Source organism: Coregonus clupeaformis, chromosome 12 (assembly GCF_020615455.1).
Source record: "Coregonus clupeaformis isolate EN_2021a chromosome 12, ASM2061545v1, whole genome shotgun sequence".
In the NCBI taxonomy this organism is placed as follows: Eukaryota; Metazoa; Chordata; class Actinopteri; order Salmoniformes; family Salmonidae; genus Coregonus; species Coregonus clupeaformis.
Window position 1 is genome coordinate 8,311,097 of NC_059203.1, and position 27,613 is coordinate 8,338,709.

Below are 27,613 nucleotides of genomic sequence, written 5' to 3' on the forward strand. Positions count from 1 at the left end.
CTGGAGCACAGGAGACTGGTGAGAGGAGAACGGTTCACAATAATGGCTGGGATGGAGTGAATGGAATAGTATCAATCTCAAGGAAACCAAATGTTTGATGTGTTTGATATCATTCAATTTATTCCGTTCCAGCAATTACAATGAGCCTGTCCTCCCCAATTAAGGTACCATCAGCCACCTGTGTGCTGGAGATATGGAGGACCAGAGAGGCTTCTCTCTCTCTCTCTCTCTCTCTCTCTCTCTCTCTCTCTCTCTCTCTCTCTCTCTCTCTCTCTCTCTCTCTCTCTCTCTCTCTCTCTCTCTCTCTCTCTCTCTCTCTCTCTCTCTCTCTCTCTCTCTCTCTCTCTGACAGAGCTCTCTTTCCTTCCTCTTACTCTCACTCCCCCTTTCATCTTTCCCTTTATCTTTTGTTACTAAATCTCTCTACATTCTCATCTATTCTCCCACCCCTTTCTCCCTTTCTCCCTTTCCACACTCTCTCTCTCTTCCCGCTCCCTCCCCCTGTCCTCCTCTGTCCCTCTATCAGTCCCCCAGACACCGTTGCTAACTCTGGTTGTGCTCTTGACAATACAATTTTAGCCAACAAGGTGCTATTTAGTGGCGCAAATTAGGCCGTGTGCAGATTAAGCATCACAATAGAGCGCTTAGGGAGAAAGCAATAGGTTTACTCTCTAAACATGCCCGCTGCTTTGGAATAAGGACAGAAATCAATAGGCACTCGTGTAATTCACTTCACAGCAGATAACTGCAGTGGGGAGGGCTGGGTAATGAGACGATAGCCAATGAGACGGGCAGAACGGCCCTTGTGTGCTGATACCCATTAGGAGCGTGTGAATCATATAGCAACAGATCACGAAGGCAGAAGAGTGGCTGTTTCAGAGTGCTGAGGGTTTTAATAACCTTGGAGGGCAGAGGATGGACACAGAGGGAGGTGAGGGTGGTCATGAAGGAATGAGAGAAGGTGCTATTATTCCCTGTTCACTGTTTGATGAACATAATAACCCATGGTAGCCTTTTCTATCCATGTAGGCCTCTTCAGATTCCAATACTAACCTGATCACCCTCTCTCTGTTACCCTGTTGTGATGGAATTTGACCAAATACCTTTATATAATTGGGTTTTGCTAGGTGAGGAATTCACCACTACAGCTATTCTGTTGGATTTTCACATGATTCATACAGTATGGCAGTAGGACTATGTGTATAGGTGTATGGATGTGGTAAGGGAGCATTAAAAAAGGCGCCTCTCTTCTCTCTTCTCCGAACTCCTAAACCTAAGACGTTTCTGGAATAATCAATGTCCAACTCTCTGATGACATCATTTTTACTTCCAGCTGCTCCTGGAGCCGATCGATAGCGGCAGTATTCGGGAAGAAAGATTGAACAATAATTTCCACCCAGATTTTCAATTATAAACTGCTTAACATCTGCAATAAAGAGGGTGGCGGGGAGGCAGTGTGATCCATCACCATAGCGACCGTGTAGATGGGAGTGATAACACGGGAACTGCCGTCAGGGAAGAGGAATACCCCTCCAGCTGCCTGCCTCTCTCACACACGCACGCACGCTCGCACACACATACAGACACACACACATGACTAGGCTCAGTCAACTGAGCAAAATTCACCACCACCCAACAAACATACACCTCCAAAATGTGCTTTCTCTCTCTTTTCACACTTCCTTTCCATCACTTTCACTTTCTTCCTGTCTACAAGCCTCTCACTCAATAAATCCATCCTCCATATCTCTCTTGCTCTCTTTTTCTATATTCTGCCTCTTCCCCTCTCCCTCTCTTCTTGGTATCAGCCATGCCGTGGTCCTTCGCATTCTGAATGTAAACAATTACACTCTCTTTTTCTCTCTCTGAACCACTTGACCTTCTCTTCCCACCATCATCGTGCTTTGTTTGCCCTGAGCCTCCTGTCTCTCAGCTCTATATGCTCCATAGACTTCACAGTGTCACGTGCACCTGTGTGGAGCATATTAAATACCCTGTAAGCCAATAAGCCAGAGGAATGTGTATTCAGTAAGAGAATAATCTGCCACAAGGAGATGTACTACCTTGCCACTTAATGTAGCCTATTTGTTAGCCTTCCTGGTTTTCCATACTGATGAAGACGGGCAGCACAAGCAGACAATGACATTCCAGCTTCTCTGGTGCAATGTGTGTTTAGCCAATAGGAGACAAGACATTTGTTAGCCAGAGTACCACAATGCTAGCAGTTTAAATGTCATGATGATTTCCTACCTTGTATCAATACTTCAAATATATGAGATGACTGTTCATAAAAATGCTAATTAATAGAGTAAAGGTATGAGCAAATATGGAAAAATAGCCACAAACCAATATAGCCATTTGAGCCAGGGGTAGTGAGATGATGACACAGAAGTGTTGAAATTGAATCTTTGCCCAGTGAGATCAGAGGGCTAAAAATCCTAATTCCACACTGTATTAGCTCAGTGGGGATTGAGTTAATTTGATCCACATGTAGAGGAACAGTATGAGCAGGAGAGATAATCCCAGATCCTATGCACACTAATGGGTGGTGAACCCCACCAAGCATCTGGCAACAGAGCTGAAGCAGGAGCAACCTGTAGTGGTGTGTATGTGTGTATGGTTATGCTGTAACAGACTGTGTGGTATGTGTGTTCTAAACACACACACACACACACACGTACGCACGCACACACGCACAAACACGCACACACGCACACATTAAGTCTGGCCCCCTCCCCTGTGTGTTGGCCGTCTGAGGATCATTGATTAATTAATAGTGAGTGATTTCTCATCTTTAGGACCTTTAATTACACAGGGGATCAGTGTGACCAGTGCACAAGGACAGTGGGGTCGTTGCACTTCATCACACACGCCATGGGAACACGTGTGTGTGTGTGTCAGGCCCTGTCAGCCAGCATAACATTAGCCCACTGCCAGGGAGCTCTGATCGGAGCCTGGATCACACCAGTACACACTAGGGGGACCACATGCTGCTGCTCAGAATACAGCCTTGTCTCAACAACTCCAGGTCAAAACCCCATGGGACAACAAAGAACCCTACTGTACACTACATGTTAGGGTATAATTAGATGCAGTGCTTAACAGAGCGTCCTTCACTGTAAAACACCAAACTGCCATTCCAATACTAATGTGTCCCTCCCACAATGCCATCTGTTATGACTCAGGCTCTGGGAGGCACGTGGCTCATTGATTCCCCATCAGATACACTCATGAGTATCTGAACTAGCAGCCACTGCTCTGAGCCCCACCATGACACAGCAAAACAGCCTGCTGCCCTGTACATTGCAGGCTAAATCCTTCTGCTTGGCTGGAGCAAAGACCCTGCTACAGTACACACGCTACCCTGCTACCTCAGCCTATTGAGGGTCTATTCTAAGCATACTGTAGGTTAACCGATAGTAACAGCAGAATTAGAATTTAGTATGGGTATGCCCTGTTCTTCCTCCTGTTCTGTATGTGACGGGTCTGAATTAGAAGCTGGGGTTTCCAGAGGGCTATTTCTATTTCTGGGAAGGGAGAGGAAGCAGTTCGAAGGCAGCTAAAATGCACAGCAGTGTGGAGGACCCTGTCCAGGCTGGTTTCAGCTGCATTACTACCATCCACCATCCATCAACCCTCAAGGAAAAGACTGAGAAAAAACCCTGTCGATACAACATTTAGGTTAGCAATCATAAGTTACTAATTTATTTACATTCCTAATATATTTACTTTTTTCGTCGGGGGGTGATGAATCGCAGGTGGCCCGGGAAAGGGATTTGATGATTTAGGGCCCAATTCGAGCCCCAAAATTGGTTTCTGCCAGCCTAATACATCATACAGAATTAAAAGGTGATTGTGGTGTGAGGTGAACCTGGGCCGGGGAGCGATGGAGGTAGCTCAGCCACACTGACACATCACTCACACCGGCCCCACTCAGACAGAGACGGATGGGGCCCCGAGCCAGTGTAAATTGCTGATCTGATCATTAGAAGATAACCTAGATGAATCAAGATAAGGATGGAGAGAGAGTGGGAGAAAGAGAGAGTGACAGAGAGAGAGAAAGAGAGAAGAGAGCGAGAGAGGGAGAAAGAGGGAGCCTGTGGCTGGGTTTCTACTAAGCTAGCATATGGAACTGTTTTAAGATGGTCATACCAAGGATCATTTTGCTATTTGATTTAGAATTTTAGGATCCTTGTAGGTATAAAACATTTAAATGTTTTATTATTTGAGGAAATATTGAATTTGGCCTCTGCTATTAGCCCATAGAAACACATTGAATAACAAAGTCATACATGGCAAAACAGATCAATCAAAAGCAAGTATGTTTTGAAGTGTCTGTCCTATATCTGAGAGATATTAGAAAGCTCAGGAAATAATTTTGTAATTGTTTTTTACCCATATTTAACCCCTTTTTTGGGGGCAAAAAAATACTTTCATACTTACAACATTAATAATAATTAGTGTGGAAACGTGTGCATGTCCGAGGCAAATTAAATTAAAGGTGGGAGGGGAGGAACGGAGAGGCAATCAGAGCTTGGGTTGACCTTAGACAGCCTCAGTGTCCGCACACAAACACACACACACACACAAACACACACACACAGCGCGGTTATGAGTGATGGTCTATAGGGACTCTCATCATTGCTGGCGTCTCAGACGTTGAGTATGGCTGAAAATCGCAGGCTGAAGCAGGCAGGGGTCAGGGTGAGAGTGCGTGGCACGGGAGGGACGGGTTATCTCTACCTTACAGAGGGCTCCTGTCAACGCCCGAGAAAGGTTGTCACCTCATATCCAGACGACACGCCCTTTTCAATCATTACCCGGTGTCCAGGACAAGTGAAAAACATAATAATTTTCGTGCTTTAAGAATGCACTCAATGAAACAACTCGCCTATGTATTAGGCCTCTCTTTCACTACCAACGGCTATAGGGCACTCATGAGTGGATATGAATAGAAAAATACTTACTGAATAGAATGGAACTCTGGGGAATGTAGCTCAACTTCTACAAGAGTCCCTTCTGTACAAACTCCAAATGGAAGACATATTACTGAGTAACTGTCTGACAACACATCCAAAGAGAGCTTGAAGCACTTAATCTGCCCCCCTGCTGCATAGCCTTAATAGGCTACAGAGAGCAACAGCAACCAGCAGTGAGGAGGGACCAGAGTAATCTGTGTAGAGTAGCACTCCTGAGTCCCATGAGCTTTCCTTCAGATACAAGGTCAAAGTGAGAAGAGCTCCATAGAGTTACAGCCCAGACAGACACATACACACCTCACATTGCAACATCCACCACACAAACACACCTCACACTGCAATATCCAACACACAAAAGAAACACACACACACCTTACACTGCAACATACAGTGCATTCGGAAAGTATTCAGACCCCTTGACTTTTTCCACATTTTGTTTTACGTTACAGCTTTAAATCGAAAATGGATTAATTTTTTTATTCATTCATCAATCTACACACAATACCCCATAATGACAAAGCAAAAACAGGTTTTTAGAAAACTGAAATATCACATTTACATAAGTATTCAGACCCTTTACTCAGTACTTTGTTGAATCACCTTTGGCAGCGATTACAGCCTTGAATATTATTGGGTATGACACTACAAGCTTAGCACACCTGTATTTGGGGAGTTTCTCCAATTCTTCTCTGCAGATTCTCTCAAGCTCTGTCAGGTTGGATGGGGAGCGTCGCTGCACAGCTATTTTCAGGTCTCACCAGAGATGTTCGATCGGGTTCAAGTCCAGGCTCTGGATGGGTTACTCAAGGACATTCAGAGATTTGTCCCGAAGCCACTCCTGCGTTGTCTTGGCTGTGTGCTTAGGGTCGTTGTCCTGTTAGAAGGTGAACCTTCGCCCCAGTCTGAGGTCCTCAGCGCTCTGGAGCAGGTTTTCATCAAGGATCTCTCTGTACTTTGCTCCGTTCATCTTTCCCTCGATCCTGACTAGTCTCCGAGTCCCTGCCGCTGAAAAACATCCCCACAGCATGATGCTGCCACCAACATGCTTCCCCGTAGGGATGGTGCCAGGTTTGCTCCAAACGTGACGCTTTGCATTCAGGCCAAAGAGTTCAATCTTGGTTTCATCAGACCAGAGAATCTTGTTTCTCATGGTCTGAGAGTAATTTAGGTGCCTTTTGGCAAACTCCAAGCGGGCTGTCATGTGCCTTTTACTGAGGAGTGGCTTCCGTCTGGCCACTCTACAATAAAGGCCTGATTTGTGGAGTGCTGCTGAGATGGTTGTCCTTCTGGAAGGTTCTCCCATCCCCACAGAGGAACTCTGGAGCTCTGTCAGAGTGACCATCTGGTTCTTGGTCACCTCCCTGACCAAGGCCCTTTTCCCCCGATTGCTCAGTTTGCACATCTCTAGGAAGAGTTTTGGTGGTTCCAAACTTCTTTCATTTTAGAATGATGGAGGCCACTGTGTTCTTGGTGCGCATCAATGCTGCATACATCTTTTGGTACCCTTCCCCAGATCTGTGCCTCAACACAATCCTGTCTCGGAGCTCTACGGACAATTCCTTTGACCTCATGGCTTGGTTTTTGCTCTGACATGCACTGTCAACTGTGGGACCTTATATAGACAGGTGTGTGCCTTTCCAAATCATGTCCAATCAATTGAATTTACCACAGGTGGACAGGGGACTGAGTGGCGCAGTGGTCTAAGAGGCGTCACTACAGACCCAGGTTCGATCCCGGGCTGTATCACAACCGGCCGTGATCAGGAGTCCCATAGGGCGGAGCACAATTGGCCCAGCGTCGTCCGGGTTAGGGGAGGGTTTGGCCGGTGTAGGGCGTCTTTGTAAATAAAAATGTGTTCTTAGCTGACTTGCCTAGTTAAATAAAGGTTAAATTTTTTAAATTTATTTTTTACATCTAGTTGTAGAAACATCTCAAGGATGATCAATGGAAACAGGATGCACCAGAGCTCAATTTCGAGTCTCATAGCAAAGGGTCTGAATACCTATGTAAATAAGGTATTTCTGTTTTTTATTTAGAATACATTTGCAAACATTTCTACAAACCTGTTTTCGCTTTGTCATTATGGGGTATTGTGTGTAGATTGATGACGGAAAACATTAATTTAATCCATTTTAGAATAAGGCTGTAACGTAACACAATGTGGAAAAAGGGAAGGGGTCTGAATACTTTCCGAATGCACTGTACATTGTCCTTTAATATGTATATTTAAAATCATCACTATGATTGTAGATGACATCTAATCTATAATTCACACTGGTGCCAACAGGGGTATTAAAAAAAAATTGTGTGTGTGTCCGCCTACCGGTGCAGATGAGTGGGCGGAACTATCAAAGTATTCGTCCTTGCCAAAGCACACTGACAATTACAATGTAATGGAAACGTTCATAAGAACATTGAATACAGGATCAATCTGGGTGTCTCAGGCCTATGCTACACCTCCTTTTTCAATTCATTTGAATGGCATTTCCTTTCTCTATCTCTGCGGTAGTTACCATCAGGCTTTAGGAGACTAATGACATCTCTAAACTCTCCTGGACCTGAGCTTCACGTTAAACTACTGCAGGTATGAATGAGTCTCTCTGCCTCGTTTACCGTTTCCATGGATATTTTGAAATACCCAAGGTATGATTTTCAATATCGTTGATATTTATTTTAAGTTTTTTATAAAATGTTAATATTTATTTGGACTTTTTAAGTAAATACCTGCGGTCAACTTGTGCACTTGGTTACGAGATAAAGCAGATTGCATTCTTCATTTTACCTGTTACATTATTTTTCATTATGAAGCTTACCAGTAGTTCCCTAAAACAGCTGAGCCAGTCACATGTTGTTTGTTTGCAAGCGCACAACAACAAGAGACCGGAGCCTCGTGAGTCACTCTCACTGTTGTGCAGCACGCGCCAGGTAATCTAGTAACACTTGTATGGAATTCACAACAGAATATTTGCCATCTAGATATCTTATAACTAAGTAAACTATCTAAAATGTACTCAATACTTTGCAGTTGTGCATTTGGTTTGCTAACTTAGTAGCTAGTTAAGTGGTAAGCTTCTTGCAAAATCAAGCTTCTCTTGGAAACAGCAGAGAATTCCATCCTGGATCAAGATCCTTGCTGTCTAATATTTGTTTTGTTCATGCAGAAAACTGAGTAGCATTTTCTAGTTACTTGTATAACTTTATGAGCTGGGATGTCTGTCATGCAAATAGTTTATGTCAGAGACTGTATAAAATGTTCACCTGCACTCATTAGAATTTAGCTAGCATCCGCTATGGGATTCTACATGTACTTATTAGCATTGCTAACCTTCAGATTACAGAGGCTCATTTGAGGTCGTTCGCGTTGAACAATAACGCCCCTTGGGCCTCCCGAGTGATGCAGCGGTCTAAGGCACTGCATTGCAGTGCTAGAGGCGTCACTACAGACCCGGGTTCGTTAGCGACTCCTTGTGGTGGGCCGGGCGCATGCACGCTGACTTCGGTCGCTAGTTGTACAGCGTTTCCTCCGACACATTGGTGCGGCTGGCTTCCGGGTTAAGCGAGCAGTGTGTCAAGAAGCATTGCGGCTTGGCAGGGTCGTGTTTCGGAGGACGCATGGCTTTCGACCTTCGCCTCTCCCGAGTCCGTACGGGAGTTGCAGCGATGGGACAAGACTGTAACTACCAATTGGATATCACGAAATTGGGAAGAAAAAGCGGTAAAAAGTACAACAAAACATAAAATACAACTAGTTCAGTGCCGGTAATAACTGCATACCCCGGGATGGCACAAGGACAGTATGAAGGTATGAACATCTGGATACCGCCCAAGCCTTACGTAGAGCATCTATTCAGAGGTCTTCAGAGAGATTGAGAGTTTAACAAGGAAAAGGGCAAATGCTCTGTTTATTAGACATGAACACACTAATTCAAGCAAGCACACACGCACGCACGCATGCACACACACAAACACACACACTGTTTAGTAGAACACCATCTCCTTCTTTCCACCGCCCCTCCAGGATGATGTACGACAACACTCGGAAATATTTAGCCGGGATGATCTCAGCGAAATGAATTAATAATTCATGCATGATATAGTCTTTTTAATATTTCAGGCATAATTAATAAGGCAGTGCATCGCTCCCCTCGCAGAGGAAATCGCCTTGAATGTCAACAGCAGATGAATGAGACAGAAGGCAAAGCCTGGTTCACTATCAGTCAGACACCAGTGGCCATTTCAAACACACACACACACACACAAACACAATCTATGTGGAGAGACAGGGGGGTTACCACTGGATGCTCTAATGGGCCACTGTGGTGTATGAGGGTGGCATGTGGGGTGATGCCAGGATCAGAGCCATGCTCTGAGCAGAGCAGACCATCTGAGTGACAACTCAGAGAGTGCTGTTCAAGGGTGACAGTAACACACACACACACAAACACACGCACAAAACCCAAAGGACCTGGTTGGTCCAAAGGCCTTGACTCTGACACGGCGTGTGTTCATGTCTAACCCCTCTCATGAAACACACACACACACCTCAAAATCTGTTGCGCAACACTGTTACCTCTCCAGGGACCTTATTCAGAAGGCGATGTTCACCAGACCACTCAGAGGCAAGCTCACATTAAATTTGACATTTCCACTCATCTCTTATTCAGCTACATCTTCCTCAAATCCCCCTCTGCTCCATTCTTCATCTGTTCACCCCCTTGCTCTGCTAAATACGTTGTATTTATCCTCCACTCACCCACTTCACTATAAACCTAACCCTAAACACCCCCACATACACAGGCACACACAAACAGCCCTCCTCTGCTTTATAGAGAGAGATGATGCTAACTCAGTCTCCCCAGAGTCTCTGTGTGTGGTGATATTACCAGCCCTGTTATGAATAATGGCCCAGAGTACACAAGCTTTAAATAAACTTTAATCAATTTCACAATGTGCGGCCCTGGATAATACATTTGCTGCTTTACAGCTGCATGGCAGAGACAAACTATAACCACACAGGCACACACACACAGCTCCTAACCACCCATTACAGCACAGATCAGATTGGCCAAAGCAAGCGTTTGTCTTATAGTTACTCATTTGGCAGGCATCCACATCCAGACACACACATTTGTTTTAATATCCTTGTGGGGGCCAAAACATTTATTCCCATTCAAACTCCTATTTTCCCTAACCCCTAACCCTAACCTTAACCCTAAACTTAAAACCAAACCCCAAACCCCTAACCCCTAAAACTCAACCTTACCCTAACTCCTAACCCTAACCTTAATTCTAACCCTAACCGTAACCGTAACCGTAAACCTAACCCCTTAGCCTAAAATAGCAATTTTCCAAATATCCCCACAATTTTCCTTGTTTTACTACCCTGGTGAGGACATGTGGTCCCCACAAGGATAGTAAAATCAAACCACGCGCGCACACACACACACACACACACACACACACACACACACACACACACACACACACACACACACACACACTCTCCAACTGCAGATTAAACACTAAAGAGTGATCACCTACTTCCCATCACTCTCCACCCTCTCTCCCTATTTCCTATATTTAGCTCCGTCCATGATTTTCCACTTTCCTTTCACCAGAGGCTCCACTCTTTAGTCATTAAGCTGGCCCGCAGAGTTCACTGTATCTCTGGGCCTGCCCAGAGCCCTGACCGCCCCCCCACCAGCCCCCTGCCCCCCCTGCCTCCCCCTGGCTGCTGACGGGTTCAGAAGAAATGCAGCCACATGCTTAATTCCCATCTTATTTACACCTGAGGCCAGACCTAATCAGAGATCCGCGCCCAGTGGGAATTCCGTTCCCCTGCACATGATCAAAGGTGTTCCAGCAGATGGATATCCAAGGAAGTGCTCTTGATTGCACCCTGATTCCCCCTCCTGGTGGGTTATTCCTTCTCTCTCGCTCTCTCTCCCTCTCTTTCTCTCTCTCTCTTTCTCACTCGTTCTCTGTTTCTCCCTCTACTGCCGGACATGGCTGCATGCAGATCCATCTCAGATCTGTGATTATCTAAAGGCTGCCAGGCTGATCTAGAAGCCTTATGCTGAACCTTCATTTATCTACACACACACACGTTACACACACACACACCTCCACTTGATTTGATCTCATTCACTCCATTCTGCTTGCACTCGCCTGATCTTGAGGCCAATTTAATCAATCTATTCAGAGAAATAGCATTAGTGTAAGCTAAAACAAATCTTGATCGCCTGTTGATAGAATAACTGTGGAAACTACATAAAGTCATCCAGATATATAGTTGGTAAGCAGCTTAGTTTGTTGGCTGACAGCTGAATGTTTCCATGCATTTATGAATATGATGACAATTACAGAATTCATCCTAATGCAGCCTAAGGCTTTGCATTACTAATAAGTTGGCGTGTTTAAATAACTCCACATAATATCTTATTCTGCATATCTTATGTGATAAAAACATTACTACCAAGCCACCCCATGTGTGTACGTCAGGAAAATAGATTTAATGAAGTCAAAAGCAGCCTGTAATTCCCCCTCACTGCACTCTCCCTTCCCTAATTCCTTCCTTCCCTCCCTCCATCCATTCATCTCTTCTCTATCACTAGCAAAGTCTGTTCTGTGCTGAGGAATGAGAGGAGAGGAGGAAAGAGAGGAGAGGAAGGGAGAGGGAGATCCATCCACCATACTCCCACCGTACCCTTTATAACCCACTTACAGGCCCAGCCACTCACAAATAAAACCAAACAAGTAGAAAAACAAGGCCAAACACTTGAAAAAACACAGGATTCACTCAGCCAGGCAGACAGACAAATCAGAGAAGCTAGGTATCCGACAGAGCCGTCTGGTTTTGGTCTCATCTCTTTACCTCCACCCCCCTCTCTCTCTTTCCGTCCTCTCTTCCCCCCTCTCTCTCTCTCTCTCTCTCCCTTTCTCTGTGTGTGTCAAGCGAACGGTGTGTCCCTAGTAAGATGGCAGCAGCAGCAGCAGCAGCAGCAGTGATGGTGACGGTAGTGATCTCATCGCCAGGAACCCTCCGCCTCTCAATGTGACCTACATGCTTTATCTGCGTGAGGCGCTTCTACCTCACGCCTCTCCCTCTCTCTATCCTCCTCTCTCTCTCCAACCTTCTCTCCGCCTCTCTCTCTCTCTCTCTCTCTCTCTCTCTCTCTCTCTCTCTCTCTCTCTCTCTCTCTCTCCCTTTCTCTGTGTGTGTCAAGCGAACGGTGTGTCCCTAGTAAGATGGCAGCAGCAGCAACAGCAGTGATGGTGACGGTAGTGATCTCATCGCCAGGAACCCTCCGCCTCTCAATGTGACCTACATGCTTTATCTGCGTGAGGCGCTTCTACCTCACGCCTCTCCCTCTCTCTCCTCCTCTCTCTCTCTCTTCTCTCCTCTCTCTCTCTCTCTCTCTCTCTCTCTCTCTCTCTCTCTCTCTCTCTCTCTCTCTCTCTCTCTTCTCTCTCTCTCTCTCTCTCTCTCTCTCTCTCTCTCTCTCTCTCTCTCTCTCTCTCTCTCTCTCTCTCTCTCTCTCTCTCTCTCTCTCTCTCTCTCTCTCTCTCTCTCTCTCTCTCTCTCTCTCTCTCTCTCTCTCTCTCTCTGTCTTCCTTTCTCCGGAGCTGAAGCATGCCTGAGGTCAGGATCTAAAATGGAGAGATTACTCAAACAGTACAAAGTCATATTCAATTAGGGCAGCAGGATATTGGCTGTACAGTAAATTGCACAATTACTGCAGTACAGTGGCAGATATGCGGCTCCGTTTTCAGGAGAGTGTGCTGCTGTCAGCAGAGCTGGGTCATTCTATTAGAGTGGCCTCATGATGGGCCGTGCTGCTCTGCCGTGCATACTTAAACACAGCACACAGACAAGCTCTGCACGCCGCATTCATGAACAAAAGACAAGAAGCCTTACAGAGCCAGAGAGCAAGGGCTGTCTATCTATCTCTCTCATTCATTCTTGAATTAATTCACACACTCTCTCCCCATCGCTCTCATTTGCTCTCCTGTCATTCTTCTTTTCACTCCCTATCATTCTCATTTCCAGCCTCCACCTCAACCATCCTTTTCCTCCTTCCCTCCCTTCTCTCACACTTCCTGTTTCTATTACAGCACTATGTCACATGATGCATTTGCATAGGTGAATTCATTAGCACAAAGTGAGAGCTGCAGCAGAGCTATCTGATCTATTAGCTATAGTATACCCTGAGAGCAGGCGGAGCCATTCAGAGATAGCAGACAACAACTAAAGCCAACTAAAGGGTGACCATACAAGCAAACACTGACTGACATAGTAGAGAGTGTGAAAGGCAGACAGAGTAAAAGAGAGATTGAGATGTGCCACCACAGACAGGGACAAGTAGAGCCGAGAGTGAGAGAAAAGAGGACTTAAACACCACAATAGAAAGCTGCTCTCATCAGCATGCCAAGTCAGGTCTGAGGCTTTGTTTTTATTCTGTTAGGCTGCCCTCCGCCTCTGTTCTCTCCAAACATTCAGCTGCCTTGACACTCTCTCTCTCTCTCTCTCTCTCTCTCTCTCTCTCTCTCTCTCTCTCTCTCTCTCTCTCTCGCTCTCTCTCTCTCTCTCTCCTTCTTGCTCTCTATCTCCTTCTTGCTCTCTCTCGCTCTCTCTCGCTCTCTCTCTCTCTCTCTCTCTCTCTCTCTCTCTCTCTCTCTTCTCTTATTAAACAAAATGTTCCTTTGAATAAATAATTACACATTAGAGCTGGAGGAGAGAGTTATCAGTGACCAGTGACCACCTGTGTAAAAACACTCTCCTGTGCTAACAAGATACATTTTCAAAAACAATTGTGTGTGAAAATAATAATAATAATTTCTCCATCTTCATTGCAGATCATTGTATAAGATAAGGACTGCTGCTGACAGGTGAGTCTGTAATTGTCATAATGTCATTTCAGAACCTCTATGGCAGGCCATTTTGTAAAGGTTGGCATGACAACCAGAAACCCACCCATTGTCATAACTCTGATGATCTTGAATTACATGGAATTCCACTGAGTGCTGATGCAATCACTGAAAGGTGTTGGATAATACACAACACATCACACCTTGCACGAATGACCCTGTCTGAAGAGGCCATTCAGTAAATAATGTACATATCAAGCCATTAGGAATCACCCTTAAGTGCATTTTAGGAAACAGTGAGCACTGCAGAGTCAAGGTAGATACAATTAAGCTTTTCTTTTTCCCCTACTACAGCAAACTGAATATACATAGAGAATCCAGTCAAACGCATACTAAAACTTCCTCAGAAATACACATAGAAAAACGATACGTGTACAAAGAATCATAAGAAGTAAAGGCACACTCAAAGAATAGAAGGTTGAATTAAGCATACTGAGTAAAGCAGCATACTGAAGAGGATCAACACCTTTCTGTTTAATATCCTCACAGAAATGACTCACTTTATAAGCTGTCTATTTAAGCCACAACTACATTACAACATATCATCAATTTCCATCTTCATTCCTTTTCTTCAAAGTTGCACACAAAACCTTGAGAGCTCTCAACTCAAGCCTGCCAGTGAATATAAAATAGGCTATGAGGACTGATATGTAAAGGACAAGGTGGTGAATTCTCTATCTCATAAATTAGGGTACGTCTCCCCATTGATGCCAGAAGTATTAAGGCCACCAGGGCTTTAAAATTAATATCCAGCAAGTTGGGGGTGAGGGGAGGGAGAGGCGGGGGGACGATTTATAATGCCTTTAAGGTAATGATTTTCTGAAGTGGAAAAGTGGAACTTTCCATCAAATCCACTTTTAATGCGAACTTCAATGTTTATAGCGGCGTCTGGAGCAGAAGGCAGAGTTGACAGAGTGAGGGAAGGCCTATTGATCTGGCCTCAGTGTTTCAGTCAAACCCTCACAAAAAGGCCTCTTAAAATATATAGGAAAGCACTTGTAATTATGAAGACCGTAAAAGAGTAAAAGCAGTCCCCCGTGATGACACATCAGAGTTCTAAAGCTATGTCCAAATGAGCTAGTTCTAATCAGATCCACTAGTGTTCCGATGACAGATTACAGGATGGCTACCTCACTAAGGCACAGCAGACTGCCCCATCCGCCTGCCAGAGAGAATGACGCATTAACACACACAGAGAGAGAGGAGAGCTGTGTACAAACTCAGGCGATATCTAGGGACAACCCTACATACTGTGTGCCTCTCCTCTCCTGCAGGTCCCTAAGGCCCAGAAAGAAAGAAAGCGAGAGAGAGCGAGAGAGCAAGAAGGAGATAGAGAGAGAGAGAGAGCAAGAAGGAGATAGAGAGAGAGACAGAGAGAGAGAGAGAAAGAGAGAGAGAGAGAGAGATAGAGAGAGAGAGAGAGAGAGAGAGAGAGAGAGAGAGAGAGAGAGAGAGAGAGAGAGAGAGAGAGAGAGAGAGCGAGAGAGAGAGAGCGAGAGAGAGAGAGAGAGAGGTAGCTGCAGTTCAGTATTATTTAGTGACAGGTTTGTGGTTGCTGGTATTACAGCGAGGCATAAGGGCTCTTGAGAGGAGATGTAGCACTGGGTGATCAGGCCCCCGAGGGACTGATATGATTATTTAAATAAACCATACATAACTTCATATCCTCAAGCTGACTCTCTCACATACACACACGCATGCGCGCACACACACACACACACACACACACACACACACACACACACACACACACACACACATCTAAAACACTGTCAATAGCACCAGCCTATCAGTTTGTCCTGCAGAAATCCAGCCAGCTTACAAAATGGAGGCATCTCTGTGACCGTCCAACAGAATCTCTATTGTTTTCCTCTTGCTGAAATTACACCCATGGTTAAGTCTTTAATATTAAAGTGTGCCATGACACAAAATATAATAGACACTAGATCTTAGCATCAATACCCAGCTCGCTAAGTGAATCTGTCCACTTTGCCACAAGGCCCTGACTTTAATGCAGCGGCGACGGGCTACAATCAGAGTAGACAGAAATATTTAAATAAATCAAATAAAGATCATTGGTAGCCCGAGGCTTGGTTGGACAGCAAAATATGAAGGTTCCTCCTCTGCAAATATCGCTCAGAGGGACAACAAAAGTAACTTTTTCTCCACAGAAACATACAAATAAAAAGCCCAGAGAATCCCTGAGGCCTTTGCTCTAAAGAGCAGGGAGGATAGGGGGAGAGTGGGCAGGGGAGGGGGAGGGGGAGGGAGAGGGGGGAGAGTAACAACCATGCTGCAACTACACACACACACCCACACACCTGAGTAGGCCCAGTAGGACTCCTCGGCCGCTCTCCTGAGTCTGGTCCCGGGCACTCGGCCATCTTGGCTCCCTTGCGTGGCCCCGGGCTGCCCTCCTGTCAGCGCTGTGTGGAGGAGAGAAAGGACAAGGATGTCACCAACATGGCACTGCACTCGCTTACTGTTGTAGAACAAAAAAACACTCATTAAGAAACAGGGTCTGACTGTGACTTGAACACAGTGGAGTTACACAACCGGCACCTCAAACAGTGCTTCAATGACTCACCAAAACATCCTACCACGAAAGCCACAATAATGTCCTTAAACATAGGCATGAATACAGATACATAGTGCAGCACATTGGTAAAGAGAGGAGGGTCTCTGAACACTGATGCAGAGAGCAGGGGACCAGCCTGAGGTGTGATGTTGCATCTTTGATTATTCTGACCCACCGCCCCATCATAGAGGTGGGCCTGAGATACTGTATGAGACGGGAAGAGAGGATGATGGCTGTGTGTATGTGTTTATGTATGTGTGCGCACGTGTGTGCTCCTTCCTTTGTCAGATCTGATCACGCCAGGCCCATTGTGACTGTGGCTCTGGGATGTGAGCTGCTGGCTGCTCAGGGTTTTGGGTAAGAGTCACCCACGCTCCTGCCCCTCACCTTGCTGTGCCACAAATGGGCTTTGGCAGTACCTGGGGGTAACTGCCATTCTACATCTCATCTGACCTAAAATGGCCACCTGCGGCTATAAGGACAGAGAGAGAGAGAGAGCGTCACAGGTAAGAGGACACAGTGTGGTTACTTCCTTACTCACTGCATCACCAAGGACACTGGGCCACCAGAGATGGCAATCAAAGCCTAATGGAATTTTAAAGGCTTCTCGCTGGGCATTATGGGTACTTAATGGCTTGATATGAACAATGGGTGACTCTTTGTTTTTTCTCTTCTTTAATTCTTGGGGATGTAAGCTTGAGCATGACTGTGAATGTCAATGAGAGGCCAGTCTATGGCTTTTCTATGAATTACATTATCGATTCCCAATACTCTCCCAACAGAAAATGTAATTATGCACAGCCCCACCCTAACCTCTCAATCCACGCCAAACCCATCTTCTCACTATCCTTCTTCCTGTCTCTCTTTCTGTCATTCACTCTCCCTCTCTCCCTTTGTCTCTGACCCTTCACTCGCTTTCTTTAACACACACACCGTGTTAGCTCATCTCATTCCTTCCCATGGCTGCACCGCTTCAGACGCCGGTGAGTCATTTAGCAGCTAGCCACTATCTACACAGGTGTCCATTAAAGCAGTCAGTCAGTTCACAGTGCCAAAGCCCAGCACAGAGGTCCAGGGCTGCACTGAAACTATCCTCCACCACTCTAACAGAATTATATTAATGTCAGTGCCAATGACAATATGGGGAGGGGAGAGGGAACTAGGGATGGGAGGAGATGGGGAAAAAGTATACAGAGGGATAGATGGCAGAGTTGGGGTTGAAGGAGAGGAGAAAAATAGATAGAGAAAGAGGGAGAGAAGAGGACAGATCTATGCAGTGTCCGGTCATAGTGGGGCGGGACCCTTTTTACAGCCAAGCCCGCTCTCCTAACGACAGTATCCGGGTCACTGTGATGGGCAGCCTGCTGCCTGGCAACTGTTCAGCAGGAGGAGAGGAGGGGAGGAAGAGAGGAAGATTCGACAAAAGAACAGAGACCTTCTTTGTGTTTCCAGAGGAAGAGAAAGGAGGGAAGACAGAGGAGGGAACAGCCTTCGACTGGTAGTGCCAATTTAAAAACAGTCAAATCAAATCAAATACATTTTTATTTGTCACATGCGCCGAATACAACAGGTGTAGACCTTACCGTGAAATGCTTACTTACAAGACCTTAACCAACAATGCAGTTCAAGAAATAGAGTTAAGAAAATATTTACTAAATACATTAAAGTAAAATAACAATAACGAGGTTATTGGGGGAACTGGTACTGAGTCAATGTGCCGGGGGTACAGGTTAGTTGAGGTAATTTGTACATGTAGGTAGGGGTAAAGTGACTATGCATAGATAATAAACAGCGAGTAGCAGCAGTGTAAAAACAAAGGAGTGGGGGGTGGGTGTCAAGGTAAATAGTCCAGGTGGCCATTTCATTAATTGTTCAGCAGTCTTATGGCTTGGGGGTAGAAGCTGTTAAGGAGCCTTTTGGACATAGACTTGGCGCTCCGGTACCGCTTGCCGTGCGGTAGCAGAGAGAACAGTCTATGACTTGGGTGACTGGAGTCTTTGACAATTTCTGGGGCCTTCCTCTGACACCGCCTAGTATATTGGTCCTGGATGGCAGGAAGCTTGGCCCCAGTGATGTACTGGGCCGTACGCACTACCCTCTTTAGCGCCTTACGGTCAGATGCCGAGCAGTTGCCATACCAGGCGGTGATGCAACCGGTCTCGATGGTGCAGCTGTAGAACTTTGAGGGTCTGGGGACCCATGCCAAATCTTTTCAGTCTCCTGAGGGGGAAAAGGTGTTGTTGTGCCCTCTTCATGACTGTCTTGGTGTGTTTGGACTATGATAGTTTGTTGGACACCAAGGAGCTTGAAACTCTCGACCCGCTCCACTACAGCCCCGTCGATGTGAATGGGGGCGTATTCGGCCCTCTATTTCCTGTAGTCCACGATCAGCTCCTTTGTCTTGCTCACGTTGCGGGAGAGGTTGTTGTCCTGGCACCACATTGCCAGGTCTCTGACCTCCTCCCTATAGGCTGTCTCATCGTTGTCGGTGATCAGGCCTACCACTGTTGTGACGTCAGCAAACTTAATGATGGTGTTGGAATTGTGCTTGGCCACGCAGTCATGGTTGAACAGCGAGTACAGGAGGGGACTAAGCACGCACCCCTGAGGGGCCCCGTGTTGAGGATCAGCGTGGCAGATGTGTTGTTGCCTACCCTTACCACCTAGGGGTGGCCATTCAGGAAGTCCAGGATCCAGTTGCAAAGGGAGGTGTTTAGTCCCAGGGTCCTTAGCTTAGTGATGAGCTTTGTGGGTCCTACAGTGTTGAACGCTGAGCTGTAGTCAATGAACAGCATTCTCGCATAGGTGTTCCTTTTGTCCAGGCGGGAAAGAGAAGCATTGAGATTGCATCATCTGTGGATCTGTTGGGGCGGTATTGCGAATTGGAGTGGGTCTAGGGTTTCATTTAGGCAGGTTACCTTTGCTTTCTTGGGCACAGGGACTATGGTGGTCTGCTTGAAACATGTAGGTATTACAGACTCGGTCAGGGAGAGGTTGAAAATGTCAGTGAAGACACTTGCCAGTTGGTCTGCGCATGCTCTGAGTACACATCCTGGTAATCAGTCTGGACTCACTGCCTTGTGAATGTTGACCTGTTTAAAGGTCTTACTCACATCAGCTACAGAGAGCGTGATCACACAGTCGTCCAGAACAGCTAGTGCTCTCATGCAGGCTTCAGTGTTGCTTGCCTCGAAACGAGCATAAAAGGCATTTAGCTCGTCTAGTAGGCTCGAGTAGGCCTTTGTAGTCTGTAATAGTTTGCAAGCCCTGGATTCAATCTTAGTCCTGTATTGAAGCTTTGCCTGTTTGATGGTTCATCTGAGGGCAAAGCGGGGTTTCTTATAAGCGTCCAGAGTGGCAGCTCTAGCCTTTAGCTCAGTGCGGATGTTGCCTGTAATCCATGGCTTCTGGTTGGGATATGTACGTACGGTCACTGTGGGGACGACGTCATCGATGCACTTATTGATGAAGCCGGTGACTGAGTTGGTATACTCCTCAATGCCATTGGATGAATCCCAGAACATATTCCAGTCTGTGCTAGTAAAACAGTCCTGTAGCGTAGCATCCGTGTCATCTGACCACTTCCGTATTGAGCGAGTCACTGGTACTGTCTGCTTTAGTTTTTGCTTGTAAGCAGGAATCAGGAGAATAGAATTATGGTCAGATTTGCCAAATGGAGGGAGAGCTTTGTATGCATCTCTGTGTGTGGAGTAAAGGTGGTCTAGAGTTTATTTTCCTCTGGTTACACATGCGACATGCTGGTAGAAATTAGGTAAAACTGATTTAAGTTTGCCTGCTTTAAAGTCCCTGGCCACTCGAAGCGCTGCTTCTGGATGAGCATTTTCTTGTTTGCTTATGGCCTTATACAGCTCGTTGAGTGCGGTCTTAGTGCCAGCATCGGTTTGTGGTGGTAAGTAGATTGCTACGAAAAATATAGATGAAAACTCTCTTGGTAGATAGTGTGGTCTACAGCTTTTCATGAGGTACTCTACCTCAGGCGAGCAATACCTAGAGACTTCCTTAATATTAGACATCGCGCACCAGCTGTTATTGACAAATAGACACACACCCCCACCCCTCATCTTACCAGACGTAGCCGTTCTGTACTGCCGATGCACGGAAAACTGTCTGTCTATTATCCGTGTCGTCGTTCAGCCACGACTCAGTGAAACATAGGATATTACAGTTTTTTATGTCCCGTTGGTAGGATAGTCTCGAACGGAGATCATCAAGTTTATTCTCCAGTGATTGCACGTTGGCCAATTGAACGGATGGTAGAGGCGGTTTACCCACCCAATTCTCACAAGCCACCCCGATCTCCGCCCCCCTGTATTACTGTCTTTTCTTCACGTGAAGGATTTGGGCCTGGTCTCTGAGAAGAAGTATATAAAAAGTATATAAAACACACACAATAGCACAGTTAGGAGCCCGTAAAACGGCAGCCATCCCCTCCGGTTAAATAACACATGGAATACTGTATTTGCTTAAGGAATAATACATTTAGCAAACTATGGGCAAAAGCACGTAAGGAGAACACTGCAATTACCATACAACACATCCACCTCCTGTCCTCCTATCCACTGCTCTCTATCTCATCTACCACAAGTCACCACTTCCCTGCTCTCCTAGACCCTGTCAGAGACTATCAACATCAACACAGCCAGCAATGCAGCAGACACACACACACACACACACACACACACACATACACACACACACTAGCAGTCATGCACTAGTGATGTGAAAAACCCTGTCTTAAAAAAACAGCATCTTATTAAGATTCATTGCAAAGACCATATAGTGTTTTGAAGGAACTTGAGAAAGTCCTAACAGTGAAGGCGGCAATGCTAGTGATATCTCCTAATATCTAATCTGGCTCCCAGAGGTTCCATTCTGCTGTGCTGGCCTAAATGAATTCTGACCTAATTGACTTATACTTTCCTATTAGAGGAATGTGCTCTTATGAGAGAGAGATTGGGGGCTGACATTTTTGTCACGCCATCTCATACTCTGCAGAATGAGAGATTGAATCTAATAAGGCTCAGTGTAGAACTATAAAACTTCTGCACAGCTCAGGCCTCAGCTTTAACAGAAAGCCAAATAAAGTAGACAGTTCTGCAGTGTCCTGGAAATAGAGAATGAAGGTGCCATTGGTGGTTTCACAAGGAGAATGAAGTTGTGATAGGCTCTTTTTGGCAAACACCAACAGCACCCGCAATGTCAACCTCCAGATTCACTAGGATAGAGAACACATACAGAGCTTTATTTGAAAGGGGTGATTAGCAAGGTCAGAATGTAAACACACTGACACAAACACACCATGCAAAATCTGCATAGCAAATACAATAGACGTGAGTGCCAACCACAACACTTGTGCTTCCTTGCTCCAACCGTGTACGTACTGCCAGTAAAGCTGAAAAAGCCTGAAACTTTGGCTGACCCTGTCTTTGTTTCCACACAGAGTGAGTCACACAAAAGTTCCTATTGAGAAGAGAGATGGAGAACATTGGTTCCTGCCATCCATCCATCCATCCATCACGGCGGGCCAGCCATTGAAGCTATTGCTGCCTGTTTGCTCTCACTTAATTAAAATGCAGAGCCGAATCCTGTGTTCATGTACTTAACCTTGGGTTTTTATACACTTTTTCTCCTCAGTGGTTTGAGGAGGTAGCATGGGGTGTCCAGACACAAACACACACACGCGGTCACACACACACACACACACACACACACACACACACACACACACACACACACGCACACACAGTGCTGTGTGAGCCAGCCAGGAAGGGCAGTCCTCACTCCCGTGATACACTTCATTAGCATTCTTTACATCTCTCTCCAATACCTCTTTACTGCTGAAGGACAGCCGTGGCAAGCAAACACACATGCACACACACATACACACACATAAAACCTACTAACATGAATACAAACACACCCTCTCTTATTCTCTCACAAACACATACACACACATACTGGCAGTCCAAAACACTTGCACTGTGGTGATCAGAGAGTAACAGCTGTCACGTTAAATAAACCTTGCAAGGCTGTAATAGTAATAGTTCTCCACACACTCTGTGGTGGGTGACCAGATCCCCAGGCAGAGGGTCAGGCACCGGGTCTGGGGTAGGGATTAAGATGGGATGGGGCTGGGGCTGTGGATGGGGGTGGGTGAGGAATGGTGGCTGAAAGTTTGGTCTTGGCATTGGGCTATAGGATAGGGGCTGTGGTTGGGCCTAGGGTATGGAGTTGAGACTGGGTAGGGAGAGCAGCAGAGATGAGATGGAATCAGTCCCTGGAGCAAAGACAACCCAGCATGGGGTGAGTCCACTTTAGCCTCAGCCAAAGGCAGTGAGAGCAGCACACAAATGAGAGAGAGAGAGAGAGAGCGAGAGGTGAGAAAGAGAGGGATAAGGGAGAGAGAGAGAGAGAGAGAGAGAGAGAGAGAGAGAGAGAGAGAGAGAGAGAGAGAGAGAGAGAGAGAGAGAGAGAGAGAGAGAGAGAGAGAGAGAAAGAAAGAAAGAAAGAAAGAAAGAAAGAAAGAAAAAAAAGAAAGAAAGAAAGAAAGAAAGACAGAGATAGAGAAAGAGACATAGACAAAGAGATAGAGAAAAAGAGAGATAAAGAGAGAGAGAAGGGTAGAGAGAGAGCTGTAAAGCCAAAGCGCCAGTGCATCGTCCATGAAGCAGAAACACTGGAAGGCAACACGAGAGCGTGTCGGAGGGACATTACTCAAATGGGTCTTTAGTGTCATGGAAAATGCACTTGAAGACACGCGGCAGCTCCAAGCGCCCGTCTCCCTCCTCTCCTCCCTGCATTGATCTGCTATAGACAGGAGACAGCGAGCACGACGGATGGTCGCTCCATTTACACTGATGCAAATTAATAAGCGGTCTGCCGAGGACATGGTCGCTGAGCCAAACACAAAGCCAACACTGACACCTCCACTGTGAAGGCAGACAGTCCTGCTACTGTTAACACCACCTTTTGTCCTCTGCAATTATAAACACAGGGGCTGCCATGGGTTCCTTTATGCCCCTTTCACAAAACAAGGCACATTCTGCCACTGTGAAGGACATAGCCCATTCATGTTTCAGTAGACACAACCATCTGTCTACCTCCAGATACTGTACACATTGAAACCACGACACAGGAGTAAGTCCTTTATAGATATTTCCTTTATTTTTTGTTCATACTAGGGTTGCAAAGTTACCAGAATCTTCAGTAATTTTGGTTATTAACAGAAAATCTATGGCAATCTATCGGAACTTTGGTCATTTATACTTGAATAACTTAAAAGAAATGTGTTCATATATAGTGTCCATATTGTTCATGAGTTTCTTGTAGATAGACCATATGGTTCAAGAGAAAATAGCCTAACTAATGAAAAAAGCATCTAATCAACAATGGCATTATTTTCAATTACTTCTGCAACTCGTCCAACTATTAACTTTTTTCACAACTACCACCAGTTTGACGCCAAAACATTGACAACAAATACAGTGCCTTCAGAAAGTATTCATACCCCTTGACTTATTCCACATTTTGTTGTTACAGCCTGAATTCAGAATGGATTAAATATATATTTTTCTCACCCATCTACACACAATACCCTATAATGACAAAGTGAAAACATGTTTTTAGAAATTGTTGCAAAGTTATTGAAAATTAAATACAGAAATATCTAATTTACATAAGTATTCACACCCCTGAGTCAATACTTTGTAGAAGCCCCTTTGGCAGCGATTACAGCTGTGAGTCTTTCTGGGAATGTCTCTAAGAGCTTTCTACAGCTGGATTGTGAAACATTTGCCCATTATTCTTCTCAAAATTCTCCAAGCTCTGTCAAATTGGTTGTTGATCATTGTTAGACAACAATTTTCAGGCCTTGCCACAGATTTTCAATTAGATTTTTAAGTCAAAATGGTATCTCGGCCACTCAGGAACATTCACTGTCTTCTTGGTAAGCAAATCCAGTGTAGATTTGGCCTTGTGTTTTAGGTTATTGTCCTGCTGAAAGGTGAATTAATCTCCCAGTGTCTGGTTGAAAGCAGACTCAACCAGGTTTTCCTGTAGGATTTTTGCCTGTGCTTTGCTCCATTCCGTTTATTTATTTTTTATCCTGAAAAACTTGAGTGCCTTATTGCAAACAGGATGCATGTTTTAGATATTTTTTTATTCTGTACAGGCTTCCTTCTTTTCATTCTGTTATTTAGGTTAGTATTGTGAAATAACTACAATGTTGTTGATCCATCCTCCGTTTTTTCCTATCACAACCATTAAACTCTGTAACTGTTTTAAAGTCACAATTGGGCTCATTGTGAAATCCCTGAGTGGTTTCCATCCTCTCCGGCAACTGCGTTATGAAGGACGCCTGTATGTTTATAGCGACTGGGTGTATTGATACACCATCCAAAGTGTAATTAATAACTTCACCATACTCAAAGGGATATTCAATGTCTGTGTTTTTTTGGACACATATTTAAGCACTTATTTTTTTTTGCCACAAAACTATCTCCATACTTCCATTCGTCTGTATGGGTTAACTTCACCATGGTGTTCGTGAGAGTCTCATCTTTCCATAGAGTGGTCATATTAGTTTGGACGCTACAGACGTTTCCGTTAGAAAACCGATTTTCTGGATGTCTCATGGCCTGACCAATACTGCTGTAGCTCGGCCACATTCCACCACAGATGTGGAAGGCCGTAGGCGGATGGGGTGGACTGAGAAGGAGCTTATTCAAAAACAGTTATCTCCATCTTAAACTGACAGATTTTGATGGGGATTTTTGTATTATGTTACTTATGGATGCGTCAATAGATTCTTAAAGACACCAATGGTATTCAATAAGTTGATGGTTTATATTTAGGATAATGTTTTAAAGCTTTGTCATTCTATTTTTTATTTTAAAATCATCTTATTTAAAGGTGCACTATGAAGGATTCGCTCTGCCATTTCCTGGTTGCTAAAATTCTAATGGTTTGCCTGCTTTCAGTTTATGTGACAAAACAAACAAGTATAGTGAACAGAATCATTGTACCATCTAAACCGATGTGAAATATATTTTCCATAACCAAAAATATTGTATTTTCAGCTGTTTGAAGCTGGTGTTCAAAACTGAAAGTAAAAGATGCAAAAACTAAATTTAAGAACGGGAAGCACAGAAATAACGCACATAAAACAGATCTACCTCTTCTTAGACTTGCTTTCAATGAGAATGACAGATCTATAACTCACATTTCTATGTGCATTTGGTCTGGTCACCCAAAAAGTTACATATTGCAGCTTTAATTATTTCATATATTTTACATGTGATAAGGCCAGAGAGAGGGCCAGAGATAATTACAGACACCTGTAATAATCTGAAGTACCCAAGTAGTACAAAAAATCCTTGAAAGATACAACAATTCTGGTAGTTTACTGGTAAACTTTGAAAGTTTCCAGTAATATACCCTCCCTTTGCAACCGTAGTTCATACACTTCAACAGACACTATGGGCGGAAGCACAAAAAGAGACACTTTATAACAAATTAGATGAATGGTTCTTTATAGCATGGCCCTTATAGCATGTCCCGATAGCAATGACCAAATCCACAGTACAGTGCTACCCTGTGAGTGAGCAGTCATCTCATAAAAATGCAGAGCAGAGGACTGTGGGTGATCTTTAGTAATGTTCCGGATGATTGGTGGAGGATGGAGGGGTGATTTGTGGGCGTCGTCTTCCCGTAAAAAAATCTGCATTCGTCTGTGGCATTCACGGAGGGCAGGAAATAAAGAGAAATTAGATGCAGTCGTTTCTTTTTTTCTGTTATTTTTTTCTAAACGGAGGATTGAAGGTCAGTCCATATAAAACAATCCATAACAGATGCCATTTAGCAAAATTCAAGTGCAGACAACAGACGTCTGCTACTGCACGGCTCTCTCTCTCTGCATTACAGTGAAAGGGGAAATGGGCTGCTCTCCTAATAACTCATACAATTCTCATGTGACATTTCAATAATCATAAGGATGGATCTATGTCCTCTAGCGCTCAATGTTGTCTGAGTTCTTTTTCTAAGCTCCAGTCTGCTGCTACGTTATTGTCCTTTTTTGATGCATGACCCTGTAGCGTGTAGTGTATGGTGTATGCTGCTGCTGTTTTGGCCAGGTATCCCTCAGAAAAGACGTTGTTAAGCTCAAATGGGCCATCTGGGTAAATAAAGAATGAGTACACTAATAAAACGTGGCTGAGCAGAATAAAAGTGACAGTATGGTAGTGTAGTGACAAATGACGGCTCTTAGACTTGTGAGGGGAGCCATTATAAAGAACATTGTTATGTTGTTCTGGGCTCCTTGGGCTCCTGTGGCTTAGTGGGCTGTCTTCATGACATTGAGGACAGTCAGGTTAAAGCTCGAACTGAATGTCAGACACAACAATCCCCACCCCTCCATCTGTAGTGTAAGGTCAAAGCAAAACCATGTGGAAGGGGTGGGGTTTCTGACCTCATCTCATCCTATCAGAGCTCTCTGCTGTATAGGGCACAGAGGCGTGAGGGTTTGTGTTGGTAGAGGAGTGTCATCTGGGAGCGACAAAGTGTCAGAGAGAGCAATGGGGAGCAGAGGATGTGATTAATCTGAGAGGAGATGTCTCCTCGCTGGGTGGGTGATGCCACACCACGCCTGCCTCGTGATGAGCCAGCCCAGCCAAGCTCCAGGACACACTGTTAGCCCTAATGACATAAGCGGAGTAATGATGGCTGCCCTGTTAGGCGCATCCAGAGGGACCTGCAGTGAGAGAGGGAGAGAGAGAGAGAGAGAGAGAGAGAGAGAGAGAGAGAGAGAGAGAGAGAGAGAGAGAGAGAGAGAGAGAGAAAGAGAGAAAAAGAGAGAAAAAGAGAGAGAGAAAAAGATTCTCTAACAGTAGGCTCTGTAAAGTCAACCAACAACCTCTAAGCAAACTAAAGCTTTACAGCACACAGGATACAATCACAGCCACACAAACACATACCACATACAGTATTGTGACTTGAATGGCTAAGAAGCTCCCTGCAGATGAAAGCCTGTGTGGATTAATCAGACCCACACCTGACCGTGATTACACCTCTCTAAGAGCAACTCCAGGGCAGTGGATAGATATGACAGCTG

General features: G+C 45.0%; 1 protein-coding gene across 2 annotated transcripts in view; it reads right to left on the reverse strand.

Annotated features, from left to right (window-relative positions):
• The window catches only part of LOC121577761 (receptor-type tyrosine-protein phosphatase gamma-like), a 283,598-nt gene that overhangs the window by 181,979 nt on the left and 74,006 nt on the right, over window positions 1-27,613 (reverse strand). For both annotated transcript variants that reach the window (XM_045223696.1, XM_045223695.1), the window contains exon 2: window positions 16,229-16,333. In XM_045223696.1, the coding sequence (XP_045079631.1) occupies window positions 16,229-16,333 (105 nt within the window). The remainder of the gene's footprint in view (window positions 1-16,228; window positions 16,334-27,613) is intronic.